The sequence below is a fragment of the Hemitrygon akajei genome, chromosome 17, assembly GCF_048418815.1.
Source record: "Hemitrygon akajei chromosome 17, sHemAka1.3, whole genome shotgun sequence".
NCBI lineage: Eukaryota > Metazoa > Chordata > Chondrichthyes > Myliobatiformes > Dasyatidae > Hemitrygon > Hemitrygon akajei.
The window spans coordinates 46,583,995-46,610,289 of record NC_133140.1 but is presented as its reverse complement, the minus strand read 5'-3'; the positions used below and the strand labels follow the sequence as shown (position 1 = coordinate 46,610,289).

The window sequence follows — 26,295 nt, the reverse complement described above, 5'->3', positions numbered from 1 at the left end:
AGGAGTCTCTGCAGTTTCTGCACTAGCCTCCTACACAGTCCGAAGGGGCTGTGTAGGCCTTGTTGGACTCTAATGCATCTCAAGACAACGCCTCTTCTTCTGTAAACTGGATATGGTCCATGAGCACACTACTCCTTCGTCTCAGTCCTATAGTCTCTGTGTCTATCTACAGAATAAATATGGATACTGAAAATTCATTTAAGATCTTCCCCAATCTCTTTCAGCTCCATTCATAGATAGCTGTGCTGATCTTCAAGAGGACCAATTTTGTCCTCTTTTGCACTTAATATAACCATAGAAACACTTTCTTTCATTGTGTCTGCCAGAGCAACCTCATGGCCTATCCGGTTTCCCTATTAACTGTTATATTGCAATTCTATACTGTTTTATCATGTCCCTCCAAGAACTCCGAAATGTCATCCTTGATAATAGTCTCAAATTCTTCCCAACCATCGACGTCAGGCTAACCAGCCTATAACTTCCTGATGCAGCACCTGATGCACAACTATTGACTTGTAATTATGCTACCTATAGCTTGTTATCAAAGTAGTTGGTGTTAATTAAAAGTGGTATGTATAATTCTATAGTAGCATCCCACAAACAGCAATCATTAATGGTAGCAAACAAAAGCAGTATTATTTACATGTGGAAATAAAGAACATTAAAGTGAAAATAACCCTGTCAAATTGTTAGCAATTTCAATTACCATAAATATAATTTTCAGTAACATCAAATGAATAACTCACGAGCAAGTCTTGATGCATACAAGTTAATACTTAATTAAACAGTGTTGCATCTCAGTGTTATTGAGACATATTCCATTTAAAAAGTAGCATTATTTTTATTTATATTTGATATAGCAGTCATTTAGAAACACAACATGCCAGTAAAGATATTTAATATATGATGCACTGTCTCAACTTCTCACTACCCAGCAACATAAAGAGACACTTTACGTGGTGTTATTTGCTGCTGAAAAACAAACTAACAAAGAAACTGGAGAATGCAATATGCAAAGAACATGGTTTAAATTCTCTTTTATAAAAATACTCCCCAGACACACAATTCTTCCTTCCCTGAATAGCAGCCATGGGTTTCCTGTAGCCCAATATCAAATGAGCAGACTGTTTTTTTTTAAAGTGCTAAAACATCTTACTTTTGTTTTCAGTCAATTAAGTATGCATCATTCACTTAAGATCAATAATTTTACAAGATTCCAACAATATGGCCATACTCCTTTTATACAAACTCGTGTTTACCTTCAACAATGCTTGACAGAAACTTAAATACACCAAAAACATTTGATCACAACCTATGTTAAGCTGTCAGCATAGTACCGTGACATTGCAATCTTTAACTCTAATCTCCTCCCATATCAAACTCTTTCAGTAAGAGAAGAAAATTACATTAATGGTTGTTTTCCTACTATTTGGTCTACCATATGGGTGTACGTAGTAAATCACTATATTCAGTTGTATAGCAACTAATGGTCACTGCAAGGTCAATGTTTCACTATTGACTCTAAAAGGTTAAATTGGAATTTTTTAACAAAATTGTTTTCCTGAAAAAGACCTGAGAATGGTTTAAAATTTTGAATTTCAAGTCATCAACTCCTTAATTACCATTCAGGAGATCAAATTATTTTATCATGCTGTCAACCAGATTAGTTGACAGCATGGCTCCTTGGGCTCCTCCAAAAGTATCAAGTTAATGAAATAAGCTAAAGAATTTCATTTATATTGAAGAAATTTAATTCTACTAACATTGAAGCCAAGATAAACTTACTTTTTAAAACAAAAGAATAAATACCAACCCTGCTAAGAAAGAGATACAATCAATATTTAATGTAGTGGTTTAAATGTCAAATTAGTAAAACAAAGCTGCATTTATAGTAGGTGTCCAACATCCCAGAAATTATCCAACAGGATTCAATAAAACATTTATATTAATCTAAATTATAAAATGTACATTATTAAGACTGTTCAAACATGATCTTACTTTATATTAAGTGATGTTACCTGTTTGCACAGTTGTTGAGTCCCAATTTAAGTCAAATTCTGAAGATTCGCTTTCTTCAACTTGGAAAAAAAAGAGAAAGATATTTGTATTATTATTCACTCTGATTGCTGCAAGATCCAACAGATGAGGCATTAAATTGAGACAAATAATATTGGTTCACTTCTACAGAAATAGAGGCAATTTTCTATCTTACAGCATCCTGCACATGAAAGAAAGCCGACTTCTGTTAAATCCTAACAACAAAGTTTGTTTTACTGCAGAAGGTATCAAACAAGCTAAGACCAAAAACAATTTTGGCCAGATTTCAAAAATAAGACCATGAAGGTAGGATACCTAATCAAAATGCTGTCCTTGAAAATAAACTATCAACACAAAACTCTCCAAAGCAGACTTTGGAGTTATTGGTCTTTTGAAATTACCTTTATTTTAAATGCAAGGCTTTGATAGTGAGATAGTGCTGCCCTGCTGAAGATTCCATCTTCTGGATGATTATTAAGAAGCTCTATCTCCACGCTCAGGTGAACATAAAAGATCCAAAGATACTTTTGGGAAGAACAGGGGATTTCACCCAATTTATTCACCACAAAGGATGTCCAAGTCAACATCACTTAAAAAAGTGATCTGAACCTCTCAGCCTTTTTCGTAATCTTAATGTGAGCTACAATTTATATAGTAGAAAAGCAACAATAATTCATAAGACCTCCAATGCTGGTAAAGTATTTTCTAATGCCATGAAAGATGTTATTAATATGAAAACCTAGTTGTATGATGAATGGGGCAGGGAAGGGGTGTGGGACACATTAATACTTGCTAACCAATCTATTAATCTTTGCTATTATCTAGCCAAATTACAAACAATGCCCAAATATGAAAGATAAAAAGGTAAAAATATGAATGCATTAATAAAAATCAATATAGAGAAACATCTTCTCAAGAACAAAAGGCAAGGGTAATCCAGTTTATAGGGTGATAGAAGAACAAGATTTAATGCTCCATGTGGAATTCTACTACTTCGTATGAATAAGATATTTGAATAACTATTAGTACATCAATGTTATTAAAGTTTTTAATCAGCTAAGGTGATGCTTTACCTATTTCTTCCAGAAATCTGAAGATTGCATAATCAGGAAATAATAGATTTGAAGGCAAAGGAATGATGCAGCAAATTGAAAATAACTAAATTCAAAGGCTTTCTAAGTAGAAGTCATGAGTTTAAAAAAATGTAAAATACATCAGTGCTCAGAAACAACAAGTATGGACCTTACCTGACTCAATTAAACACAAAAGTAGCAAATATTTCAAAATGTGAAATCCTATACATCCTGAATCTAAACTTTTCTAACAAATCAGGAAATAAAATTCATTCACATTTCACAAAGCCTTCCAGGATCTATTAAAATTTTAATCAACAGCTGGAGACAAAGAAATGGCAGTTTCTCCCTTTGAACAATCAATGAAATTGTATGCCACCTGCCCCATGTCACTATTTCTAGTGTGGTTTTAGTGCAGTCTCCACTCCACCATTCTGGCATAGCTAATCTGAATCTGAGTCAGATTTATAATTATCACTGACATATGTTGTGAAATTTGTTACTTTAGGGTAGCATTACCATGCAAAACATAAAGTTCAATATAATTTGCTCACACTGTTCCTCCTCTCTGATGGTACTAATGAGAAAAGCACATGACCTGGCTAGTGAGGGTCCTTGCTGATGGGCGTTGCCTTTTTGAATTATCACTTCTTGAAGATGCCCTCTACAACCCCCTTGTTCCTGTGCAGTGGAGATTTCATACTAGGCAATGGTGCAACAGTCAGAATGCTCTCCATTGTTCATCTGTAGAAATTTCCTCGAGTGTTTGATGATATATTAAATCTCCTCAAGCTCCAAATGATTGAGAATTCTGACATGCCTTCTTTGTGGTTAGATCAAATTGTTGGGCCCACGATAGTTCCTCTGAGACATGAATGCCCAGTAACTTTAAGTTGCTCACTTTTACCACCCCTGACCCCTCAATGAGGTCTGGTGCATGCTCCCCAACTTCCCCTTCCTGAAGGCCACAATCATTTCATTAACCTTATTGACATTGAATGTAAGATTGTTGTGACTCTGCTCAACCAGCTGATCCATCTCACTCCTGAACGTCGCCTTGACACTATCTGAGATTCTGCCAACAACCATTTCATCAACAAATTAGAGTAGAACAAGTGGGCTATGCATGCATCCTTGAGGTGCATCTGTGTTGACTGTCAGCGAGGAGTTATTACCAATTCATAGTGATAGTGATCTCTTGATGTGGAAGTCAGGGATCCAGTTGCAAACTGAGATGCAAAGACCCAGACTTTGAAGCTTGTTGATAAGTACTGATCAGATCATATTTACAAATCACTTGATAGCTGATGTGGCCCAAATACAAACTTATAAATGTCAAAGTATTTACACTTCTGGGCTACTCTAGTAATACCATCGCCTGCAATTTCCCCATCAGAGTACATACATCCTGACTTGAAACTATTTTACCCGTCCTTCATCACTCTGGATGTAAATCCTGGAATTCTGCCTCCAACAGCACTGTAGGAACACAAGGCTGCTCATCAACACTGTCTGACAAGCATCTTGGGATGGGCCATAAATACTGGCCTTACCTTGTCAGCAATGTTCAGATCCTGAAAATGAATTATATCCACATGGTAAATTAAGATCACTAAACCTAACTTACATAAATCATAAAAACATAACCACCAACATTTTAAAGGGGACTGCCATGACTGTGCCTGGTTTAATTTAGTGCAGGCTAAGCAGGCAGATTTCTCAACCTGACAGCTGGGACACCACAGATAATCATGCTACCCTGCTGGACTCCAAACAGAGTTCACTTGAGCAGTACAGGTCAGCCACAGCCTGTGAGGACTGTGCACAAGATCCATTCACCAACCCGGACCCGAGTAAACTCCAGCATCAGTGCTAGCACTGGATCATCTCATTCATCAAGATAATTAAGATCTTTTCAGGAAATAATATAGACAGAATCCACCGTATATTCCGTAGTAAATACAGGGTAAATGCAAGCAGGCCTTTTCTACTGAGGTTGCAAGAGACTAGAGCTTGAGGTCATGGGTTAAGGGTGAAAAGTGAAATGTTTCAGAGGAACATGTGGGAAGAACTTCTTCACTTGAGTGTGGCAAGAGTATGGAATGAGCTGCCAGCGGAAGTGGTGAATGTGGGTTTGATTTCACCATTTAAGAGAAATTTGGATACATGTATGGATGGATGGGGTTTGGCAGAATATGATCCTGGTGCAAGCCAATGGGACTAGGCAGATTAATAGTTCAGCATGGACTACATGGGCCAAAGGGCCTGTTTCTGTGTCATAGTGATATATGTCTCTAAAGGCTTTGGAATATTCACTGGAAGAATTCCAATAATGATTTTTGATAGTTTATTTTCTTTATCATCATGTAAAAGAAAAGCGCAAGAACATATCACCCAAGGCCGATGCTACTAGCAGTAGCCTGGATTTAATTCAGGAAATACTGATGATTTAATTTTTTTCCCCAAAGTAATTTTTATATAACTGTAGGCCTTAAATCTCTTTCTTACATTATCTCTAAATTATTCAGTTGTTAGGACAAATCTGCCAAAGTTTTGAGTTGACTAGGGACCTAATATTTTCAATACCAAGGACAAACTTATTCAATCTTCTCTGCCCAAAGTTTAACAAAATGATATTTCCTAGAGATGAAAACACTATTGAATTATCAATGAGTATGTACAGGTTTAGACAATAGATGCAGGAGTAGGCCATTTGGCCCTTCTAGCCAGCACCACCATTCACTGTGATCACGGCTGATCATACACAATCAGTACCCCGTTCCTGCCCTCTCCCCATATCCCTTGACTCCGCAATCTATAAGAGCTCTATCTAACTCTCTCTTGAATGCATCCAGAGGCTTGGCCTCCACTGCCTTCTGGGGCAGAGCATTCCACATATTCACCACTCTCTGGGTGAAAGTTTTTCCGCATCTCAGTTCTAAATGGCCTACACCTTATTCTTAAACTGTGGCCTCTAGTTCTGGACTCACCCATCAGCGGGAACATGCTTCCTGCCTCCAGCGTGTTCAATCCCTTAATAATCTTATACGTCTCAATCAGATCCCCTCTCATCCTTCTAAATTCCAGTGTATACAAGCCCAGTCGCTCCAATCTTTTTGGAAGTTTGATCACTTTCTTCGTTAGTTTCAGAAGTTAAAGGGTTTAGAGCTGCAGAAGTAATGTTAAATGGAAGTAATACCACTTTGTGTTCCTATGAACAATTAGTTCAAAATAACCTTGAAGCTTTTTTGAAATATTGCAGATTAGCTCAGTGATCAACCAAGCCTCCAAGTAACTTGGAAGCCCAACATGAGCATTCATTTACTCAATAAATTCATTGTCAAAGCAAACCAGAGTAAATTAGCAGAACTACACTCATAGTGTACATATTTATCAGAGGCATTGGCTATGAACTTGTGATCTACTTTACATTCTTCACAGATTCCCTTACTCTTAATTGTTTCCATTCTTAGGCTACTGCATTAGCAATGTCCTCAGATTAAACAAAAGTGTTTTTTACCTCCTCTGTTTACTTTTCTCTACCTTTCCTTCTCATATTAAAACATTGTGAAGGTAATTTCCATCCTAATGATGCATCATGATCTATTAGAATTGTCAGGAATAAAATGAGGGCATTAGTTAGCAGGAACTCTTGTACATAAAGTGTTGTCAGAAACCACTGCCATCAGGAATAGTTACAACAGTCAACAGCGTGTTTTAAAGAAAGAGGAGGCAAATTTTTAAAGGAAATTAAAATACCAACTTCTACTATGCAAGGCTCTAACAGACACAATGGCACCATTCCATTGCTTTCAGAGTGGTATTGACAGGCTATTATGAATTTGTAAAGTTTTCCTGCTTAACCTGACAGCCAATATGATGTAAATCATCTCCATTTACTTAATTATATTACCTATGATTAGCATCCACGGAACTCATGCAGACTGACACCTGGAACTCCGTAAATCTGGACTCTGCCTATATTGCTCACCTCGCGTTTGCAATTTTGGTTATTGCTGCATTAAGCTGTATGAAGCTCTTATTCCTCCCACATAAATGGTTAAATCATTATGGCTTAATGTCCACCACTTCAGTTGAATTAAAATGTTGGTCCTTTCAACACTGTAAAGGGTAAGTTTCTGCACATCATGCAAATTCTTTACACCAAAGTAAAACATAGATTTGATTATGCAATTTGATTAACTTTACTGATCTCTTAAACCTCACATGTCAATATCTCCTACTGCGCTGTGTATTTGGAGGTGAAATGATGTGAAAAGAATTTAGGAACTATTATTTAAACTACTGTTGTAAACTATTATTAATCCAGTATATGGGGAACTACACTGAACATGTGTAAAAACAGTGTGCTCGTTTCAATAGTAAAGCAATTCAATACAGCTCCATCCCTCATTTGCCAAAACTCCCAACCTGCCACATCAACAACTATCACTCCTCCTCCCCCCTCGCTTGTAATGACTAGAAAACAAAGGCATTAAACCATCCAATAACTACATCATTTATCTTGTCTGCACTCCAAATACTGGATCAGCTCCTAAGCTCTCACTATAAAGTTAGAAAATCCACAGTTCCAGTAGGGGGAGCTATAAATGATATAACAACTACATTAAGACTTGAAAAATAGTTAAAATCACAAATTATTTTTGATTACATTTGCTGCCTTACAGCTAAGCTCAAATAATATTTCAGCATCTCCGATGTTTTGAGTTTTCTTGGTCTAATCCAATAGGACAATAAAATACCTTTGTATGCCTAATCTAAATACATTTGTGCAATTAGGATCTCTTGCAAAGTGACAGCATAAATGTACATAGAGACAGTGTTTCAAAACATTTAATAGAAATCATGTTGTAAAACCAAAATAAAATAAAGGTGAGGTTAATTTCTTTTAAGAAATATACATACCAATTGAGAACCCAATTGTCTGATCGAAATGGAACTGTCACATCCAGCTTACTTAAATACACACCGAAAATATAATATTCAGTTATGTTTATTGTCACAAAATGTTTGTTGGGAATACATATTAAATAAGAATTATGCTATTTCATTTAGTTGCACTTTCCAAATTCTGCATCATTACTCTTCAATTGAATTTTTCGTTGCTTGTCAAGGACATTCATTTTACGGCACTGGAAAACATTCTGTAACGGAAACCAGCACAATTATGTATAAAATACTGTGCTGAGAGCTTGGAGAATGGCCATCAAGTGAACTTGTTGATCAGAAAATAGACATTCAAGATGTGAAGGAGAGTGCTGAAATGTTCTTTAAATATTCTTGTGGTCTTAATATCCTTTTGGTCCCCATTATTTCCAAATATAGAGATCTACCTAATTGATAAACAGCAAGAATTCTTAAATTCACCACTGTGTTCAGAAACAGACCAATCACAAAATATTGGAGTTACCGGAAATCCTGAATAAAACTGAAAATGTTGGAAATACGACCAGGGTGCAGAGTGGTGGCAGAGCGAAGATAATGTTTGATGATATTTCATCAATCCCTGATGGACGATGACTGAAAATAATTTTTCTCATCTCCAGAGACACTGCCAACACTTTCTGTTTAGTCCCAAGACATGGATCTTGCCAATGGACTCAAGATTCAAAAAGATTCAAGATTCAAAAGAAAAAGCTGGGAAGATTAAGACAGCTAGAAAACAATCTATGGTAAATCCAGCAGTAAAAGAGATCTCAGCAAAGGGCAAACTTAACTAACAATAGTAAGACTGGAGCAGTAAGAAAGGAATTAATTATGTTCTAACATTTATTTTTGTTTCTCACGGAATGACAGAACTGTTTTCTACACACGTTGCAACTAAAAATGCGCGTGTATTTATAATTTGCAATACATTCTTTAATGTTGACTGATTAGGTTCAGTCTAAATAGTCCAGTATCGCATTTTGGCATCATTTGGGCAAAATAGATGACAGAGAAAAACTAACATTAAGTTACTCGGAAACAGGAACAGTAGTCACCCTATTCAACAATGCATAGTTAAAATCCTTGGCCAATGACTCCAGTTTTCCAGATTTTAGTTGGAGGAAATTTCTGCTTATCATGGATGCCAATTCCCCAAAACCATACAGAATAGCGGAAATCTTCAACTTTCCTCCCCCACCCCACCCTCAACAGCTGTAAACTCAAGATTGACTGAGATTTTCTCAGAATTCATCAATTTCAGTTGGTGATCTACATAAAGAAACAAATCAGAGTACTGTATACATTTTCAGAGAACTTACATCCAATGCATAATTTTAAATCTTAGTCACTGGGGCTAGAAGTCTGCCCTTAATTCACAAGTCCTGGCCAAAAAGACAAGAAGTTTCACACAGCAATGAAGGTATTCCTAACACAATCCCTGCAGTTGTTTCTTCTGCGTAAAGCAATTGGCCATTGGCTACATCACAAGAAAGAAAGTAAGTCCTAACAAGAGTTGTCTAGAAAGGAAAAGATATGCAGGAGCAATAGCTAATGTAAAGCAGTACAAAGTACAGATAAGAAAATCCTGGAAATACTTAATACACTAGGCAATATCAGCAGAGAATGAATTGATCAATTATTGTATATTCTAGTTGCACAGTATACACCCGTCTGCTTGTGTATGCAATTATATTTTTCAAAGGGTTTGTAAGATAAATGCACAAAGATCTCTAACAATCCACAGAATAAACTTCTGTGCTTCAGCTAAACTTGACTAGCATAGTTTTACAAATTAACAGATTCATAATAAACAGAACAGGAAAAATAACTGAATATTTCATTGGTTCAAGATCTTGAACATATTCTCAATAAAATGCAGCAGAGTTACTGAGATAGATTGAAGCCAAAGTATGCGGTAGCCATCATGTCATTAATGTTACAGAATATATCCTGGCCACGTACAAATCAATTCCATAAGTTGTAGGTCATTGCAGATTTTGCCGTGAAGTTTCAAAGCACTGGAAGCAATGTACCAATAAGCAATAATATATGAAATGTCCATGTCTTCTACACTGCTCTCAGCAATTAACAACCAAACAGTTGAATGTTACAAAGCTACACAGGTAATCTTAGTGACAGAAAGGAAAGCATTTTCGTTCAATTCTTTATTTTAGTTTCCCTTTCCCTAGCATTGACGAGTGGAGCTTAAAGTTTAGCTAAAGAGTCTCCACTTCATTTTAATTAATGCTGTCCAAATTTGTATGGTGATCTACTTCCAAAGGTACAGGGCAAAGCAAATACAATGAGGATGAAAGCCATGATTGCTTTCAACGTATGCTGACATCAAATACTTGACAATCAAATCATGAAATCTACCGGTAATTCGCTTTTGAATCATTAGGCACATAACAGGGATGGTGTCCTGCAGTATATAAATGAATAACTTCAAATAACTGAAATTTATGAGGCACAATTCAGGGACTGTGACTGTAATCTTTACCCAACCTTTTCAAATGTAGATGCCATGCTTACAGAAATCCCACGCTGAAAGCAACCAAACTCAACCCCAATGGATATTCACGTCAATCTAAGTAACATACTGTAATACTGTTGTAGTCATTTCCAACATACTGAAGGCTGGAAGTTTGGGTCTCAGAAATTTTCTTGAAACCTTCGATATCCTTCTGCAACACTGGCAGAGATTCTTCGTGTAGCTTAATACGAATTTCATCGTCATTCACAGTCTGCTGTATACTTCTAAGTTTCCGATTAAGCGTTTTCAGTTCAGATTTAACCAGGTCGAAGGAATTCTGTAACAAGTCAAACTTGGATTCCTAGTCATCCAGTTTATCCAATTTTTCGAGTCTCTCTGACATTTGTTGAAACATTTCAGTCAAAGTCTCTAAAGTAGCCTCTTTTTTAGAGTGCTTTCTACTCATGGTGCTCTCACCGAGATGGGTTTAAACAGCAAAGTAAGCGAATAATTTCGGAGCACATAACTTCAAATAACTGAAATTTGTGAGGCACAATTCAGGGACTGTGACTGTAATCTTTACCCAACCTTTTCAAATGTAGATGCCATGCTTACAGAAATCCCACGCTGAAAGCAACCAAACTCAACCCCAATGGATATTCTAAGTAACATACTGTAATACTGTTGTAATCATTTCCAACATACTGAAGGCTGGAAGTTTGGGTCTCTAATCGACAAATTATTATTAAACATGACTGAATTAGAACCACATGGGATCCAGAAGTTCTGTATAACGATCTTTTTGATTCAGATTAACTATGTATTAATCATGCTACAGCAGTGGTTTGCAAATGAGCATCCTAACAACCAGGTAATTAGTTTCTTAACTGCAATATTAAAAATCTGGAAACTAATGCAGACATTTTAATTCTTCAATGTTAAACCCCAAATCAAAGTTACCAAAACAGCACAGATTCAAACAGAAATATGACTGCAATTTGGTATTGGCCATTAGGTCATTCCCAACCAATTCTTTTTCCAAAATATTTGGAAGTTCACCAGCTGTCATAATAAGACAAACTAAGTATAGAGAAACAAGATAATGCTATCTTCTTGAATCTTCCATCTTAATGGAAGCAGAATAAACTACGTGGTTAACCAAATGGGACCATGATCTGTTTGGCCTATAAATGATTCCAACCAGGTGATTAAAATGTATTTATTTATGTCTTCTTTGTAATTGATGCCTGCACTGCATGTTTCTACAGTATATACCTAATCCAGTTACAAAAGACACAAAGCATCCTGACTCCAGCAGTAAAACAGAGACAAGAAATTCTGCAGATGTTGGAAATCTGAAGCAAGGCACATAAAATACTGGAGGACTTCAGCAAGTCAGGTGCATCTATGGAGGGAAATGAACAATCAACGTTTCGGGCCATGACTGATGAAGGGTCTTGGCTTGAAAAATCAACCGTTCCATTTCACTTCATAGATGCTTCCTGACCTGCTAAGAACCCCCAGCATTTTGTGTGGCTGAATCCACCAGTGAAGCAATAGCAGGAACAAAGCCTAGAAAGGTGCACTGTGCAAGCCCTGCCACAGAAACTCCTTTGAATGCTTTGACAACCACAAAGCTTTGCATTAAATTGCACTCTGTCAAAGCTTAAAAATTAAAGCTCTTTCAGAAAAAAAGAAAATTAGCTAAAACACCACAATTAAACATCTTAAAATAAATAACTGAAAAGAAACTTGTTTTGCTCTTTTCTTTCTGCTCCACAGCAATTCATTCCCCAGAATTAAAGTCATGATCTGAGATGAATTATCTGGCTGGGAATTTTAACAAAACTCATCTCTGCCTCTGCCTTTTATGATAAAAGTATATTGAGATACAATACCTTGCATTGTTTAATAAGAGTGAGAGTCCAATGTTTCATTAACTACACATGGAAGCCCTGAACCCAGTGCCAATAGAGAAGCAAATAGCAGTGCTGATTCAATGGCTTTTATCAGCAATATCCACATCACTATGTTTTGTAGTAATTCGGATTCTATATATTGTGACACGTCAGTAGCATTAGATCTTACCAAGTTGTACTGCTAATCCTGCACCCAGACCTCAAAATACATATGTCACACATGAAACAACTTTGAAATCCAGCATTTATTATGCTCCAAGATGTCTCCAAATGCACAAGGATTTCTGCAACCTCAGTTATTATCAAGTTAAAAACAATCATTTCTTCTCTGAAATTAACTATGCATTATTAACTTCAAAGTACATTTATCAAGGTTACACACCTTGAGATTTGCCTCCTAACAGGCAGCTACGAAACAAAGAAACTCAAATGAACCTAGATTTTTAAAAAAAGACCTGTGCAGAGAGAAAATAAAAAATATCATGCCCATGAAAAAGAGGACCCATAAGAAAAGACTGTCGAACACCCAATATATGCAGGGGAAGAAAAACACATCATGCAAACAATAACTGCAAGCAAATAGCATTTAGAACTGTTCAGTGCAGAGCCAAGTTGTGAGGCAGCTATCTGAACCAACCCATCCCTCGTCCCGACACCCTGACCTTTCAATCTGGCCCGGTGCCTAAACTGACGTCCAAATGTCTGGTTCAATTGCCTCAATATGCTTCAAGGCCACAACTATTTAATTATTTAAGTTAAGAAAAGCTGACCATTTCCACACCAAAAAGTACAATTGTTTCTGCTTCTGAGACTTCTTCTTTTCTCATAGAAGCTAAATGGCTCTACACTTTCAATAAAGAAATAAATCAAAAGCAGGTTTAATATCACTTGCAAATGTCTTGAAATTTGTTGTTTTGCAGCAGCAATGCATCACAATGCGTAATAAAAAGTATAAATTACAATAACATTTTCAAAATTAAATAATGCAAAAAGAAAACAAAAAACGCAAAAGTGTAATGGGTTCATTGCTCGTTTGTGCCTATGTATTTATTATGATATTTGGATAGCAAATTAATTTCAGTGGACTGAGACTGAGTTGCTGTGTAAAAACAATTTCAGCAATCAAAGGAAGATGGCTTAACTGTGCAAGAACTGATTAGCTAGTTAAAACATTTGGAGAAGAATCCACTGTTACCACCCACCAGCGTTACAAATTATTTTGCTGTTCAACTAAATACGATATAGTTACAAGAACTGCCTGCATCATATTGGGTATTACCTTAATATAATCATAGTTGTCCTCATTTGTCAGTAGAAACATAGAAAATAGGTGCAGGAGTAGGCCATTCGGCCCTTTGAGCCTGCACCGCCATTCAGTATGATCATGGCTGATCATCCAACTCAGAACCCTGTACCTGCTTTCTCTCCATACCCCCTGATCACTTTAGCCACAAGAGCCATATCTAACTTTCTCTTAAATATAGCCAATGAACCGGCCTCAACTGTCTCCTGTGGCTGAGAATTCCACAGATTCACCACTCTCTGTGTGAAGAAGTTTTTCCTCATCTCGGTCCTAAAAGGCTTCCCCTTTATCCTTAAACTGTGACCCCTTGTTCTGGACTTCCCCAACATCGGAAACAATCTTCCTGCATCTAGCCTGTCCAATCCCTTTAGAATTTTATACGTTAGTATTTTAGTATTTAAAGTGTTGGTGAAAATTCTGGATATTAGTTCATGAAAGAGTCCCAGATTTGGTATCAGCAGGGTTTTGGCTGCAGAAAATCAATTCTCAACCCCACTGGAGAGGCTTGTTAGTTTTAAACTTACTCCTTTTATTATAAAGTGAATTAAGAATATTAATTAATTCATGTATAATGGATTTAATTTATAATAAAACACTAATAACAACATGCTAACAATTTCAGTCATCTCACAAAATACTAAAAAATCCACAGCAAAGTTAACCATTTAATCCCCAAATAAGTTCAGACACTGCTTACATTAATAAATGGCCAGCTTCAATAAATTGTTTGATATCACTACTTTAAAAATAAGGAAAATGTTTCATGCAACATTTCAGAATTAAGTTCCAATTTAATTCCTCATGGACTCCGACCCATCAATGAATTCATCATCAGATGCAAGTAATCCAGATCTTTGCAGAAAGACAAACAACTGACCACAGAATCCGAAGACAAAAACATTGACATTTCCTTTGGTCCTAAATGCGAACAATAGTCACCAAACCAGCAAAAATACTTAACTACTGATTGTACAAAATTCTAAATGAATGAAATTTTTGACAAATGGACATAATTTATGAAAAATTTGAAAAGTACATCAACTGACAGATATTAGCCATATAATCTTATGAAATTTATTGCACTACTTCAATGAATTTATGCAAAACAAATATAATTGTTTATGATAATAATTTTTACTTTGTAATACAATAATTTCCACGTGGTTATTAAAGGAAAAATCCTTAGCAAGGCAGCTTGCCAACTTTATTATACAAATAATGGCTAACGGTAAAGGTTTTGAACCTTTGGCATAACATGACCTTTGATACTTTGTATTCTTTTGTACCATCTTTAACCTATTTTATTCTGTTGTTAGTATCTATAGAACATTCTGATAATTCAGAAGGATAAATACAGGGTGAAAACAGGATATTCAAATTTGATACATGAAATGTGTTCAGAATGTTGCCAAGGCAATTGGTTGTTAGTCAACCACAAGGTATTGTAATTTCTACAAAAGAAAAACTTATTGGAAGGTGGAAAAACTTTTAGGAAAAATATGCAAAATACAGTAAGTTGAAATTACTTTTCTAAAATGATTCATAACCAAATCATAGAAATGAGTTGAACAAATACGTAGGGTTTTGCATCATTTCCTTCATAACATTCTAGGTGTAAACAAGATCAAGACAGTGATATATTCACTTAACACAGCTACTAATATATACAGTAATTCTAAAAATTACAAGACATGAAGCTCCTTAGCTCAAGATTGATGTCAAAACTATTAGAAAATCAATGCAAGCCATAACCTTTAGACTGCTGACAATCTATAAATGTATTTGAATGACTTACTTCAGATCCCTTGCTAATAGTCTAAAGGTCAATACATTTTATCTTTCTTATGCCATTACACAAAAAGGTGAAGTACCTTCCTTAAAATTTTAATGTATGTAGCATTGTTTTCAATAATACATTTCTAATTACCTATAAAAAAATTGTTAACATTACCCTTAATTAAAATCCACTTGCAAGAATCTCCAATGACATGGTAATCATTCACACCATCTATTGGAAAGGGATGTAAATATTCCTACAAACTGGAGGTTAGCCCTGAAAGTAGCTGCACAAGTTGATAGGGTGGTAAAGGCAGCATACAGCATGCATCCCTTTATTAGTCAAAGCATTGGGTTAAGAATCGGGAAGTTATGGTAAGGATGCCGCTGGAATATCGCACTCAAATCCAGCAGTCCCATTATACGAAGAATGATGAGGTTTTGGAGATGATGCAGAAGAGGTTCACCGCGATGTTGCCTCGATTAGAGTCCATGTGCTATGAGAAGCTGTACAAACTTAGATTTATTTTCTCTGAAGCAGTGGTAGCTGAGGGGAGACCCATTAGAAGTTTACAGGATTATGATCAGCGTAGACAATATAGAAAGCCAGCATCTTTTTCCCTGGGTCAAAATGTCTAATTATAGATGGCATGCACTTCAGGTGAGATGGGCAAGTTCAAAGGAGATGTACAGAGCAAGTTGCTTTCTTCAAAACACCAGCAATGATGGGTGCCTAGAATGTACTGCCAGGGGTAGTAGTGGAGTCAAATATAACAAAGGTATTTAAAAGCATCTTTGACAGACACACGAATACCAGAGAATGAATGGATATTGACTTGTGTAGGCAAAAGAGACTGGATTAGTTAAGCTTTTAATTACTAGTTCAACATAATAGGTGAAAGGCCTGTTCTTGTGTTGTACTGTGTTACACTCATCCAACGGGCAAAACAGCAGCGTCCTAGACCAAAGTTCTTGCAAAGATTTACATCTTTCCACTAATCCTGCACCCACATTGCAACTTTGAGATGAAGATTATTTAACCAACAGCAGCACAGTGAGAAAAGCCTCAAACACAGTATCACTGGCCTCAGTTCAATCCTGACCTTGGGTATCGTCTGCATGTTCTCTGAGACTGCATGGTGTACTCCGTGTGCTCTGGTTTCCTCCACACATCTCAAGGAGGTGTAGGTTAGGAAGTCAATTGCTGTAAATTGCCCCGAGTATGTAGATGAGTGATAGAATCTGTAGAGAGCTGATGGGAATGGAGAATGAAAACAGGTTTCATGTAGAATGAGTGTAAATGAGTAGTTGACAGTCAGTGCAGAGTCGTTGCACTGAAGGGCACCTCTAAGAGAATGGTATTATGAATACAGAAGATTAAGTTCTCTCAAAAAGAAAGGATACAGCAAAATAGAAACAAAGAGGTATATTTCACAAAGTTGAAGAGGAATTAATTGACTACAGTTTCAGAAGAGAGAGATACAAAACAGACACAGGCCCATTGGTCCATCAAGTTCATGCTGATCATCAAGCATCCGTTTTCACACAAATCCTGTCCAACTCATTTTCTTCTTCCTGCACTCCCATCAACACCCCCATCTACAATTTTACCACTAATCTATTCACCTGGGGCAATTTTCCTACAAGTGACTTCTAATTTATTTTTTATAAACTTTAAGTTCTATAAACTTACCCAATTTAGAAAAGTAATCTTAATTTTACTTCATATGTACAACAGGTAATCCAACATCCTGAAAACCCAACAACTAGCATGTTCAAGCCAACATGGAGCACTGCCAATCTACCTCTGAACTGATGAAACAGCAAAGCTTCACAAAAGCACCTAATCTGAGGACTTGCACACGGCTGCACAAACTCCCAGTGTTTGCCAAAGAGTGTTTGCACATTGATCAAATAGTGTGAGCTCCAGTCTTTCCAACAGGCCCCCTTCTGCTGCAAGGCATTCCAAAAAAAATCCAGAAGTGACTGAACCAATCAGTTCCTGCATCCAACATTAGGATCCAAGAAAGGTATCACATTGATGTTTAATTCCCATTAGGCTTTTCAATGATTATGTCTATTCTGGTACATCATAATAAAGAACAATATGAAAGAGATGCCCTCCAGCCACCAGCACTAAATACACAGGGAAATATTAGGTCACTGGTGATATTTTCTTCACACGTTTTGTTCCACCAAAGACAAGTAGTCCAATGTGCAGGAGGGAAACAAAGCTAGTGGCTCATACTTTACTATGTCTTAACATAAGAACAAAAGACAAATTTCTCTCCATGCTTTATCTTAGAATTGTCACCTCCTGAAAGGGTTCCATTTCAAATGCAAGATCAATTTTATCATTAGGAAAGTATGGCAGCTCTTTTAGAAAAGGTCATAGTAAAGCATCATAAACTCACTCAAACATGGCTCACTCCATGCTGTTCTGAAAATGAACACTGTAATAGTTTAACTGCAATAATTCCACAGTAAAGCCATGCCTTTGAATTTGGAAATAAAAATTGCTTAAAAAGTTTACCTTATTTTATATAAAGATCTTGCACATAGTAGGGTAAAACTCAAAAAGATTTTTAAGGCTTCCCCAGAGTATTTAGTTGATTTGGTTCCTTCACACTTCAAAGCACAGTAACTTCTTACAGTCAGTCTCTAAAGATTTATCAGCCTTCATTGTTTATCCGAAAACATTTATTTAAACAAACAGATATACATTGGAAAAAAATCATAATTAATCATATTTAAAACTAGATAGTTATGCTTTAATCGCATAAATCCAATTAACTAAGAGACTTGAAAGTATACATGAACTGGTATAATGAATGTGTGCTCCATTTCAAAGTAGGCTTCACTCATTTCACAGAAGTCTATTCAGTGTCAGCACTAAAGGGATGAAGGAGAAAGCAACAAGCTGGCTGGTATCCAATCTATGAATGAGATTCATCTGCTTGCAACTCTGTCAATATCAGGAATTTATGAAAGCCATACCCCATTCAAGAACTCACACAGAGATACTAGCTCTTCACACTGGCTAAGATATTGCTTGGATTCTGAAATTAAGGTAACATTCTCTGGTGGAAAGATCAGGCAATTGATAGAAGATTTTCAACCTGAGACAAGCTGCAAAAATGAAAAGACCACTGGCACTTGGAGTAGCTATGAAAAAAATAAACAATATGTCAGACACTCAGTCATAGATACCCACACTTCCCAGAAGGTCTGTCATGAGTCTGTTTATTTAGGAGTACAAATTGTATTCAAAAGGTGGGCAAAAAATGTTTAATCTATTCGTTCTCATTGTTTAGTGTTCTCCCCTGAATAAGTGTGGTGATAAAAGAACAGAAACAAGTTCAGGGTCATAGTAAGCAAGCTATGATAGATGCTGGAAATTTGGAATACAAACTTTAACTGTTGGAGTTACGTAATGGGTAAGGCAACATCTCTGATAAAAGAGAAACAATTACTGTTTCAGGTCAACAACTCTACATCAAAACTTGACTTGTTAAAATGCAGAGAAGGAAGAGGGAAGGAGAGAAAAGGAACAGTCTGTGATAGAGAGGAAGGGCAAGCGTAATTACAAGAATGTTTGTGCAAGATAAAAAGTCATGGTAATATGTAATGAAAGTCAAACTGATTGAGGGATAAATGCAGAATAATTATTTTAAATTACCAGAGGAACGCAAAGTGAACTTGGAAATCTGAAATAAAAATGCAAGAAATGCTGGCCATCCAAAGTTGCTGAATCACTAACAGCATCTTGAGGAGTCCTGATGAAGGGTCTCGCCCTAAAACATCGACAGTACTTCTCCAACATTTTGTGTGTGTTGTTCTTGAGGAGTTACAATGTTTATGTAAAAAATAAATATTTTACACTCCATTGTACTGACTAATATGGACAACAATGTCACCTTTGTCATAATGACAACCATAAAATCAGGGGCTTAAATTTTTGGCTTATCATCATCAATTCTAGAACAGTACAGCACAAAATGGACTCTTCAGCCCACAATGGTGAGTTGACCTATATAAACTTACTCCATGATCAATTTAATCCATCCCTCCAACACAGCCCATTACACCGCCCCCCCCCCTTTTCTTACATCCATGTGTCAATCTAGGAGTTTCTTTAATGTCCCTATTGTATCAGCCTCCAGCACCATCCCTGGCAGTGCATTCCAAGCAGTATTCTCTGCATAAATAACCTACCCTTGGCATCTCCACCACTTTACTTAAATGGGTGTCATCTGATTTTGGCCATTGCTGCCCTGGGAAACAGTGCAGGCTGGCTGTCCCATTCTATCTATGTTTTTTATCATCTAATACACCTCTATCAAGTTGTCTCTCATCCTCCTATGCTCTAAAGAGAAAAGCATTAAGCTCATTCAACTTTTCTTCGTAAGACTTGTTCACTAATCTCCTCTGTACCCTCTCTGAAACTTACATATCCTTCCTAAACTGTGGCAACCAGAACTGAACAAATGCTCTAAGATTAAACAGAGTTTTACAGAACTGCAACATCATTTTCCATCTCTTGAAGTCAATCCCCTGATTAATGAAAGCCAACACGCAATACGCCTTCTTAACCAAACTAACAACTTGTGCAACAACTTTGAGATATCTATGGACTTCGACCCCAAAATCCCTCTGTTCCTCCACACTACTAAGAATCCTGTCATTAGCCTTGAACTCTGCCTTCCTGTTTGATCTTCCTAAGTGTATCACTTGAAACTTTTCCAGATTAAACTCAATCTACCACTTCTTAGCCCAGCTCTGCATCCTGTCCACATTTCATTATAATCTATGGCAACCTTCTACACTATCCACAACACCACCAACTTTCATGTCATCTGCAAATTTACTAACCTATCTTTCTACTTTCTCATCAAAGTCATCAAAAAAAAAAAAAGAGCAGAGGTCTCAGAACAGATCCTTGCAGACCACTGCTCATCACCGATCTACAGGCAGAATATGCTCCACCTCCATCTACTTCTGTGGGCGATCCAGTTTTATGTCACTCTTCTGCAAATCCCACCACAATTCTCTTCTAAATAAATTGTCCAGTCTGCATTAAAATCATTAAAGGGCAAGATATCAAACAATCTCATAGAAATCCCAAATCCCAACCAGAAAATTAAGATAAACCTTAAGAAAAAAACATTCATATACTTGACCCATATAAATCAAATACTGAACTGCCATGATGTTTTAGATTTACAAAAGACTAATTGCACCATGGACTTCATTACATCAACTGTGTTAGATAATTGTTGGCATTCTATCTTAGGTCAAAATAGCACATACTTTGCCTGCTGCATCTCACCTTCAAGCCATTCCATTAGAGAGCAGTAACCTCATGACATGCCACTGAAAGCGAGAAGCTGTTATGGTCTCGAAAACTACTACAACCATCACTTTCTATCAGGCTGCTAATGTAGTAGTCAGCATTACGTTGCAGTATTGGTGTGCATCTTACAACCCACAAAATGAACTTAATGATTTAACTCTCTGCAACATTCATATACTATATATTATAATCATCCTCACGGAGAAAATAGCCTCTTGTACTCCATCCAGCAAGATGCAGAAATGAATATCCAACTTCCTCAGAGAATGCAAACATCTGGTCATGAAAAATCGATGTTTCAAAACAATAACATGCTGGATCATGTCACTCTAATTCACAACACTCTGATTCTATAGGGTTGGTTTTCCATATGCATATTCCCAACACAGGGTTTTACCTACCGGGATCACATTGTGAAATCACAGTGGCAGTCCCTACAGAATGTGCTGCAAGCAGGAATAATTCCATGACAAAAGTCACACAATGTTGGAAAATCAAGCCTTTGACTGAGAGCAAAAACATACACAAATAGAATACTTACCATTAGTTTGAACTGCTTTACCGAGTACAGTATATGCACATGAAGCATAGCTGGCTTACAGTAAACATACCACGTTCCTAGAATTCAATAAAAAAGATTGTTCCCTTCATCTTTGTTTTCATGAAACACTGATCTTAGTAATCACAACACAAATCACATAAAGCAGAATAATATTCATACCTCATCATATTTCAGCTCACTAATTTTAAAATGCTAGATAATGGTTTTCTTATGGTAAGAGAAAGTTTATATTGACTTAAGTAAGACAGAAGGGATGCCTATTTTCCTGCATGGCCATTCTACAAATAGGTTACACCAGTATGATGCTCAAAGTTTTTTTTAATTAGATGATATCTCCAACACTATTTTAATAAGTAAAACATTTTCAAAAACAGTATATATCATGAGTAAAGTGAAAAAAGAGCCAACATTAACAAACCTCACATCTAAAATAGAAGAGTGGCAGAAGTGGAAGCAAAGTTCAAAGTCCATGGTAAATTTATCATCAAAGTACATTTATGTTATGATATACTACCCTGAGAAAGAATCGAATTAATGAAAAACTATACATAAACAAAGACTGACTAACAATCAATATGCAAAGTAGACAAACTGCAAAATAAAAACAAAACAGAGAACATGAGTATTAAGTCCTCATAATTTAGTCTACAGGTCTTAGAATCAGTTCAGAGTTGTTGTGAGTGAAGTTATTCACACCAGTTCAGAAACCTGATGGTTATAGGATAATAACTATTCCTGAAGCTAATGGTCTGGGACTTACAGCTTCTGTACCTCTTGGCCAATGGTAGTAACGATAGGAGAGGTTGGTCTGGATGGTGGGGATCTTTGATGAAGGAGGGTTGTTTCTTGCGGCAGCACTCCACGTAAATATGCTCAATGGTAAGGAGGGCTTTCGACTGGGCTGTATCCATCTGTTCCTGAACATTGGCATTTCCATACCAGACCATGATGCAACCAGTTAGGATATTCTCCATTGTGCATCAATAGGTTTTAAGAGTTTTTAGTAACATGCTGAATCTACACAAACATTAACAGGACAAAACAAAACAAAAATAAATTTAAAATGGGACTAAAACCAAAATGACTGGAAATAATGCAATTCAGAGAACAACTATGGAAATAGTCAATGAAAGCAATAAAGTTGCAAACTGAAAAAGTAAGTCAAAGAAAGTGGTAAAAATAGGTCAGCACCCTGGTAATAGCTATCCTAACTGGAACAAGGTTGCAAGCTTCAAAACAACACTAGTTCCTAAGAGGAACCCCTTATCACAAGCCAGACTGCAAGAAAATATTAGCGGCAATCAAGATCTGAACTTGCTGAAGACATGATCCTGCCAGATGCTGCACAGTACTCAGATGAAAGACAATAAACTTGTTTGGTATTGGAAAATACATGTCAGACACAAAAGGGTCAAATTTGAAATACAGATGGAAAAGTAGTGACAGACCTGAGAAAATCATCACAAAATAAACATCCAGCCAGAACCTGATTTTCCTTGGCAAAAAAAATGTATTGCACAGTTTATTCATATTAAATAAGTACTTATCATCTCATTTAAGTGTTCCGGCATTCTCTAATGACATGAAAGAAAGTAAATGAAGAAGAAACAAATCTGCGAGGTATACTTGGTAAAAAGCCAGTTTCAAAATACCATGGCAACACGAAGTTAGTATTTTCATGCAACAAGAATTTCTTGCATTTGATATTACTTTTATTTGCAGTTTTGGAATCTGCATGTGTAATTTCCAATTTTGCCAATGATTTTGAGATTTCTACACTATCGCCTTTGCTTTCCTTGTGCAGCATCTGGCAACTCAGTTTGAATACAACAAAATTAATAGAAAACAAATGTAAAGAGTTAAAGAGCCAAATGTAATCTTTAATCTTTCATTGCTGCTGCAGTTACAGGTCCCCACCTGCTTCAAAAGGGCATCAATCGTACTTGTGCCGAAGAAGAGCAGGGTGAACTACCTCAGTGACTTTTGCCCAGTAGTCCTCACATCCACTGTGATAAAGTGCTTCAAGAATGGTCATGGATAGATTGACTCCTGCCTAAGGAAGTACCTGGAACCACTGCAATTAACCTTCCACCACAATAGGTCTACAGCGGATACAACCGCACTGGCTCTCCACTCTGCCTTGAACCAACTGGATGACAGCAAAACCTATGTCAAGCTCCTGTTTATTAAGTACAGCTCAGCCTTCAACACCATCATCCCCTCAGTACTAATCAACAAGCTTCAAAACCTCAGCCTCTGTATCTCTCTCTGTACCTGCATCCTTGATTTACTCATCAGGAAGCCACAATAGTGCAGATCAGAAATAAGTCCGCTCTCTTGCTGACAATCAACACAGGCACACCTCAAGGAGGCATGCTTAGTCCACTACTCTCTCTACACTCATCACTGTGTGGCTAGGCATAGCATAAACAGCACCAATAAATTCGCCAATGACATTCCTATTGCTGGCTGAATCTCAGGCGATGACAAGGAGGTATGCAAGAGTGAGACAGATTGACTGGTTGAGTGCTGTCACAAGAACAACCTTGCAGTCAATGTCAGTAATACTAAGGAATACACTTCAGGAAAGGGAAATCAGGAGAATGTACAGCAGTTCTCATCGAAGGGTTAGCAGTAGACAGCATGAGCAGCTTCAAGATCCTGGCTGTCAGCATCTCTGTAGATCTATCCTGGATCCAACATATTGATGCAATTACACGCCTGTTGCTATATTTCATGTGCTTGAGGAGATTTGGTATGTCACCAAAGACTCTTGAGAAGTACCTGGAGGATATTCTAACTGGTTACATCTTCAACTGCTATGGAGGTGGCAATGCATAGAATCAACAAAAGCTATGGAAGGTTGTAAACTCAGCCAGCTTCAATATTGGCACTACAAGCCTCCACACCATCACAGACATCTTCAAAAGATGACGCCTCAAGAAAGTGACATTTATCATAAAAAGACCCTCACAATTCAGGACATGCCCTCTTCTCATTACATCAATGAAGAGGTACCGGAACCTGAAGACACACATTCAACATTTTAGAAACAGTTTCTTCCCCTCTGCCATCAGATTTCTGAAAGGTCTATGGAAACTACCTCACTATTTTGCTCTCTCTTTTTGCACTTTTTTAAATGTATAGCTATATTCCTCTTGAAATTTATAGCAATTTTTATGTATTACACTGTACTGCTGCAGCAAAACAAAAAAAAATTCACGACATATGTCAGTGATAATAAATATGACTTTGATTCAATAAAAATAATTACATTAACTTAACAGAATAAAGACAGAAGCAAAAGAAATTAACTCTCAAACTCTGGGGAGCAAAGAATTATGTGCCTCAAATAAATTTTGTCACTACTTCGGAGAAACACAAAATACCATTTTTCCCTCTTCCTTCTATCAACCATCCTCCCTTGGATTAACCTTTACTTAACAGCTCCATCCCTTCCTCCCACCTTTGTACTGGCTATCTTCCTCTCTTTCAGTCCAGGCAAAGGGTCTTGATCCAAATGACTGTCCATTTCCCTCCTCTGTTGCTGTTTGACCCACTGAGTTCCTCCAGCATTTTGTTCATTGCTCTAGATTCCAGCATCTGTAGCCTTGTTTCTCCAAAATACAAGCTCAGTTCGACAGAATACTTGCAAAGCAGGTTGCACATGTTGAGATCAGAGATATGACCTCAAATGTTAAAAATGGATTAGGTTTTGCAAAGTAACAAGGAAATTAACAGCAATTGTTGATATTTTTAGAACTTTTAGGGAATAAGATGCAAAATTAAATAAGGGTCTGCCTATTGACTGCCTCACTACTGAATGTTTTCTATTTTTAAAGTGCTTGTTGCAATTGCTTTACTTTTCCTTATTCTCTTTCTAATTTCTCTTAAGCCCATTTTTCTCCTCTCCATGGTTATAATCGCATTGAATTCACCCACTCTGATTTACACTTGACTCTAAATCTTTGCACGATTTATGTCACAATTCCTCAATCAGGACTCAGATACCACGTTTGAACACACAGTTTGAGCAACTTCACCAAAGAGTTGAATAAAAAACAAATATACACATGCAAAGTTAGATACTTTGCTCCAGCAAAATAGGTTGTTTTTCAGCCCAAGCCCACTGCTCAGCTACATGTACAAAGGGAGGGTCATGGCAAACCAACTACTCAAACTAACACTGTTTCAAACCCAGAGGGATAATGACTACAATTAAATTCAAATTAATACAAGAAAATTTAACAAAATAACTCCCACAAGCAAAAAATATGAAACATGTTTTAATGTAAAATAGTATCACCTCAATAGCACTAATTACAAATAGAAAAATCAAATTCAAACCAAGGATAAAAATAATTAATTTTTTTATTTGAAAAACAGTTAATACTCCATTTATATGGAGCACATTGGTTATACAATCAAATCAAATTGACAGTAAGAATGACGTATTTTTCCTGGTTAAACCTTCCTTCCTATACAGTTTTGCATCAATCTGCCATGATGCCTTCTGGAAAATGGACATTAATACTTCACTTCAAGTGCTGGGCCCAAGACAAAACATAAAACTGAAAAGTGTATGTCTAATTACATATGCACAATTTAACAGAAAGGAATTTATTTTGAATGAGTTGCTTAAATAGTACACGTCAATACAATCAGCACAAAAGGGCAATTAATCAAATTACTTCTGCTTATTGCTACACTTGCATTGTTGGTCATTGACTTTGTTGTCTTTTCTCCAGAGTAATGAGAGGTAGAAAACTCATTATGTAATAACTGCAGTTTTCATCAATAATCTGTGACAGTTAAAGGTAAAATATATGATCAAATGACAAAAATAGTGTCA

General features: G+C 36.6%; 1 protein-coding gene across 6 annotated transcripts in view; it reads right to left on the bottom strand.

The window, feature by feature from the left end:
• znf423 (zinc finger protein 423) overlaps positions 1-26,295 on the bottom strand; it is a 383,906-nt gene that overhangs the window by 326,080 nt on the left and 31,531 nt on the right. For all 6 annotated transcript variants that reach the window (XM_073070049.1, XM_073070051.1, XM_073070050.1 and 3 more), the window contains exon 2: positions 2,019-2,078. In XM_073070049.1, the coding sequence (XP_072926150.1) occupies positions 2,019-2,078 (60 nt within the window). The remainder of the gene's footprint in view (positions 1-2,018; positions 2,079-26,295) is intronic.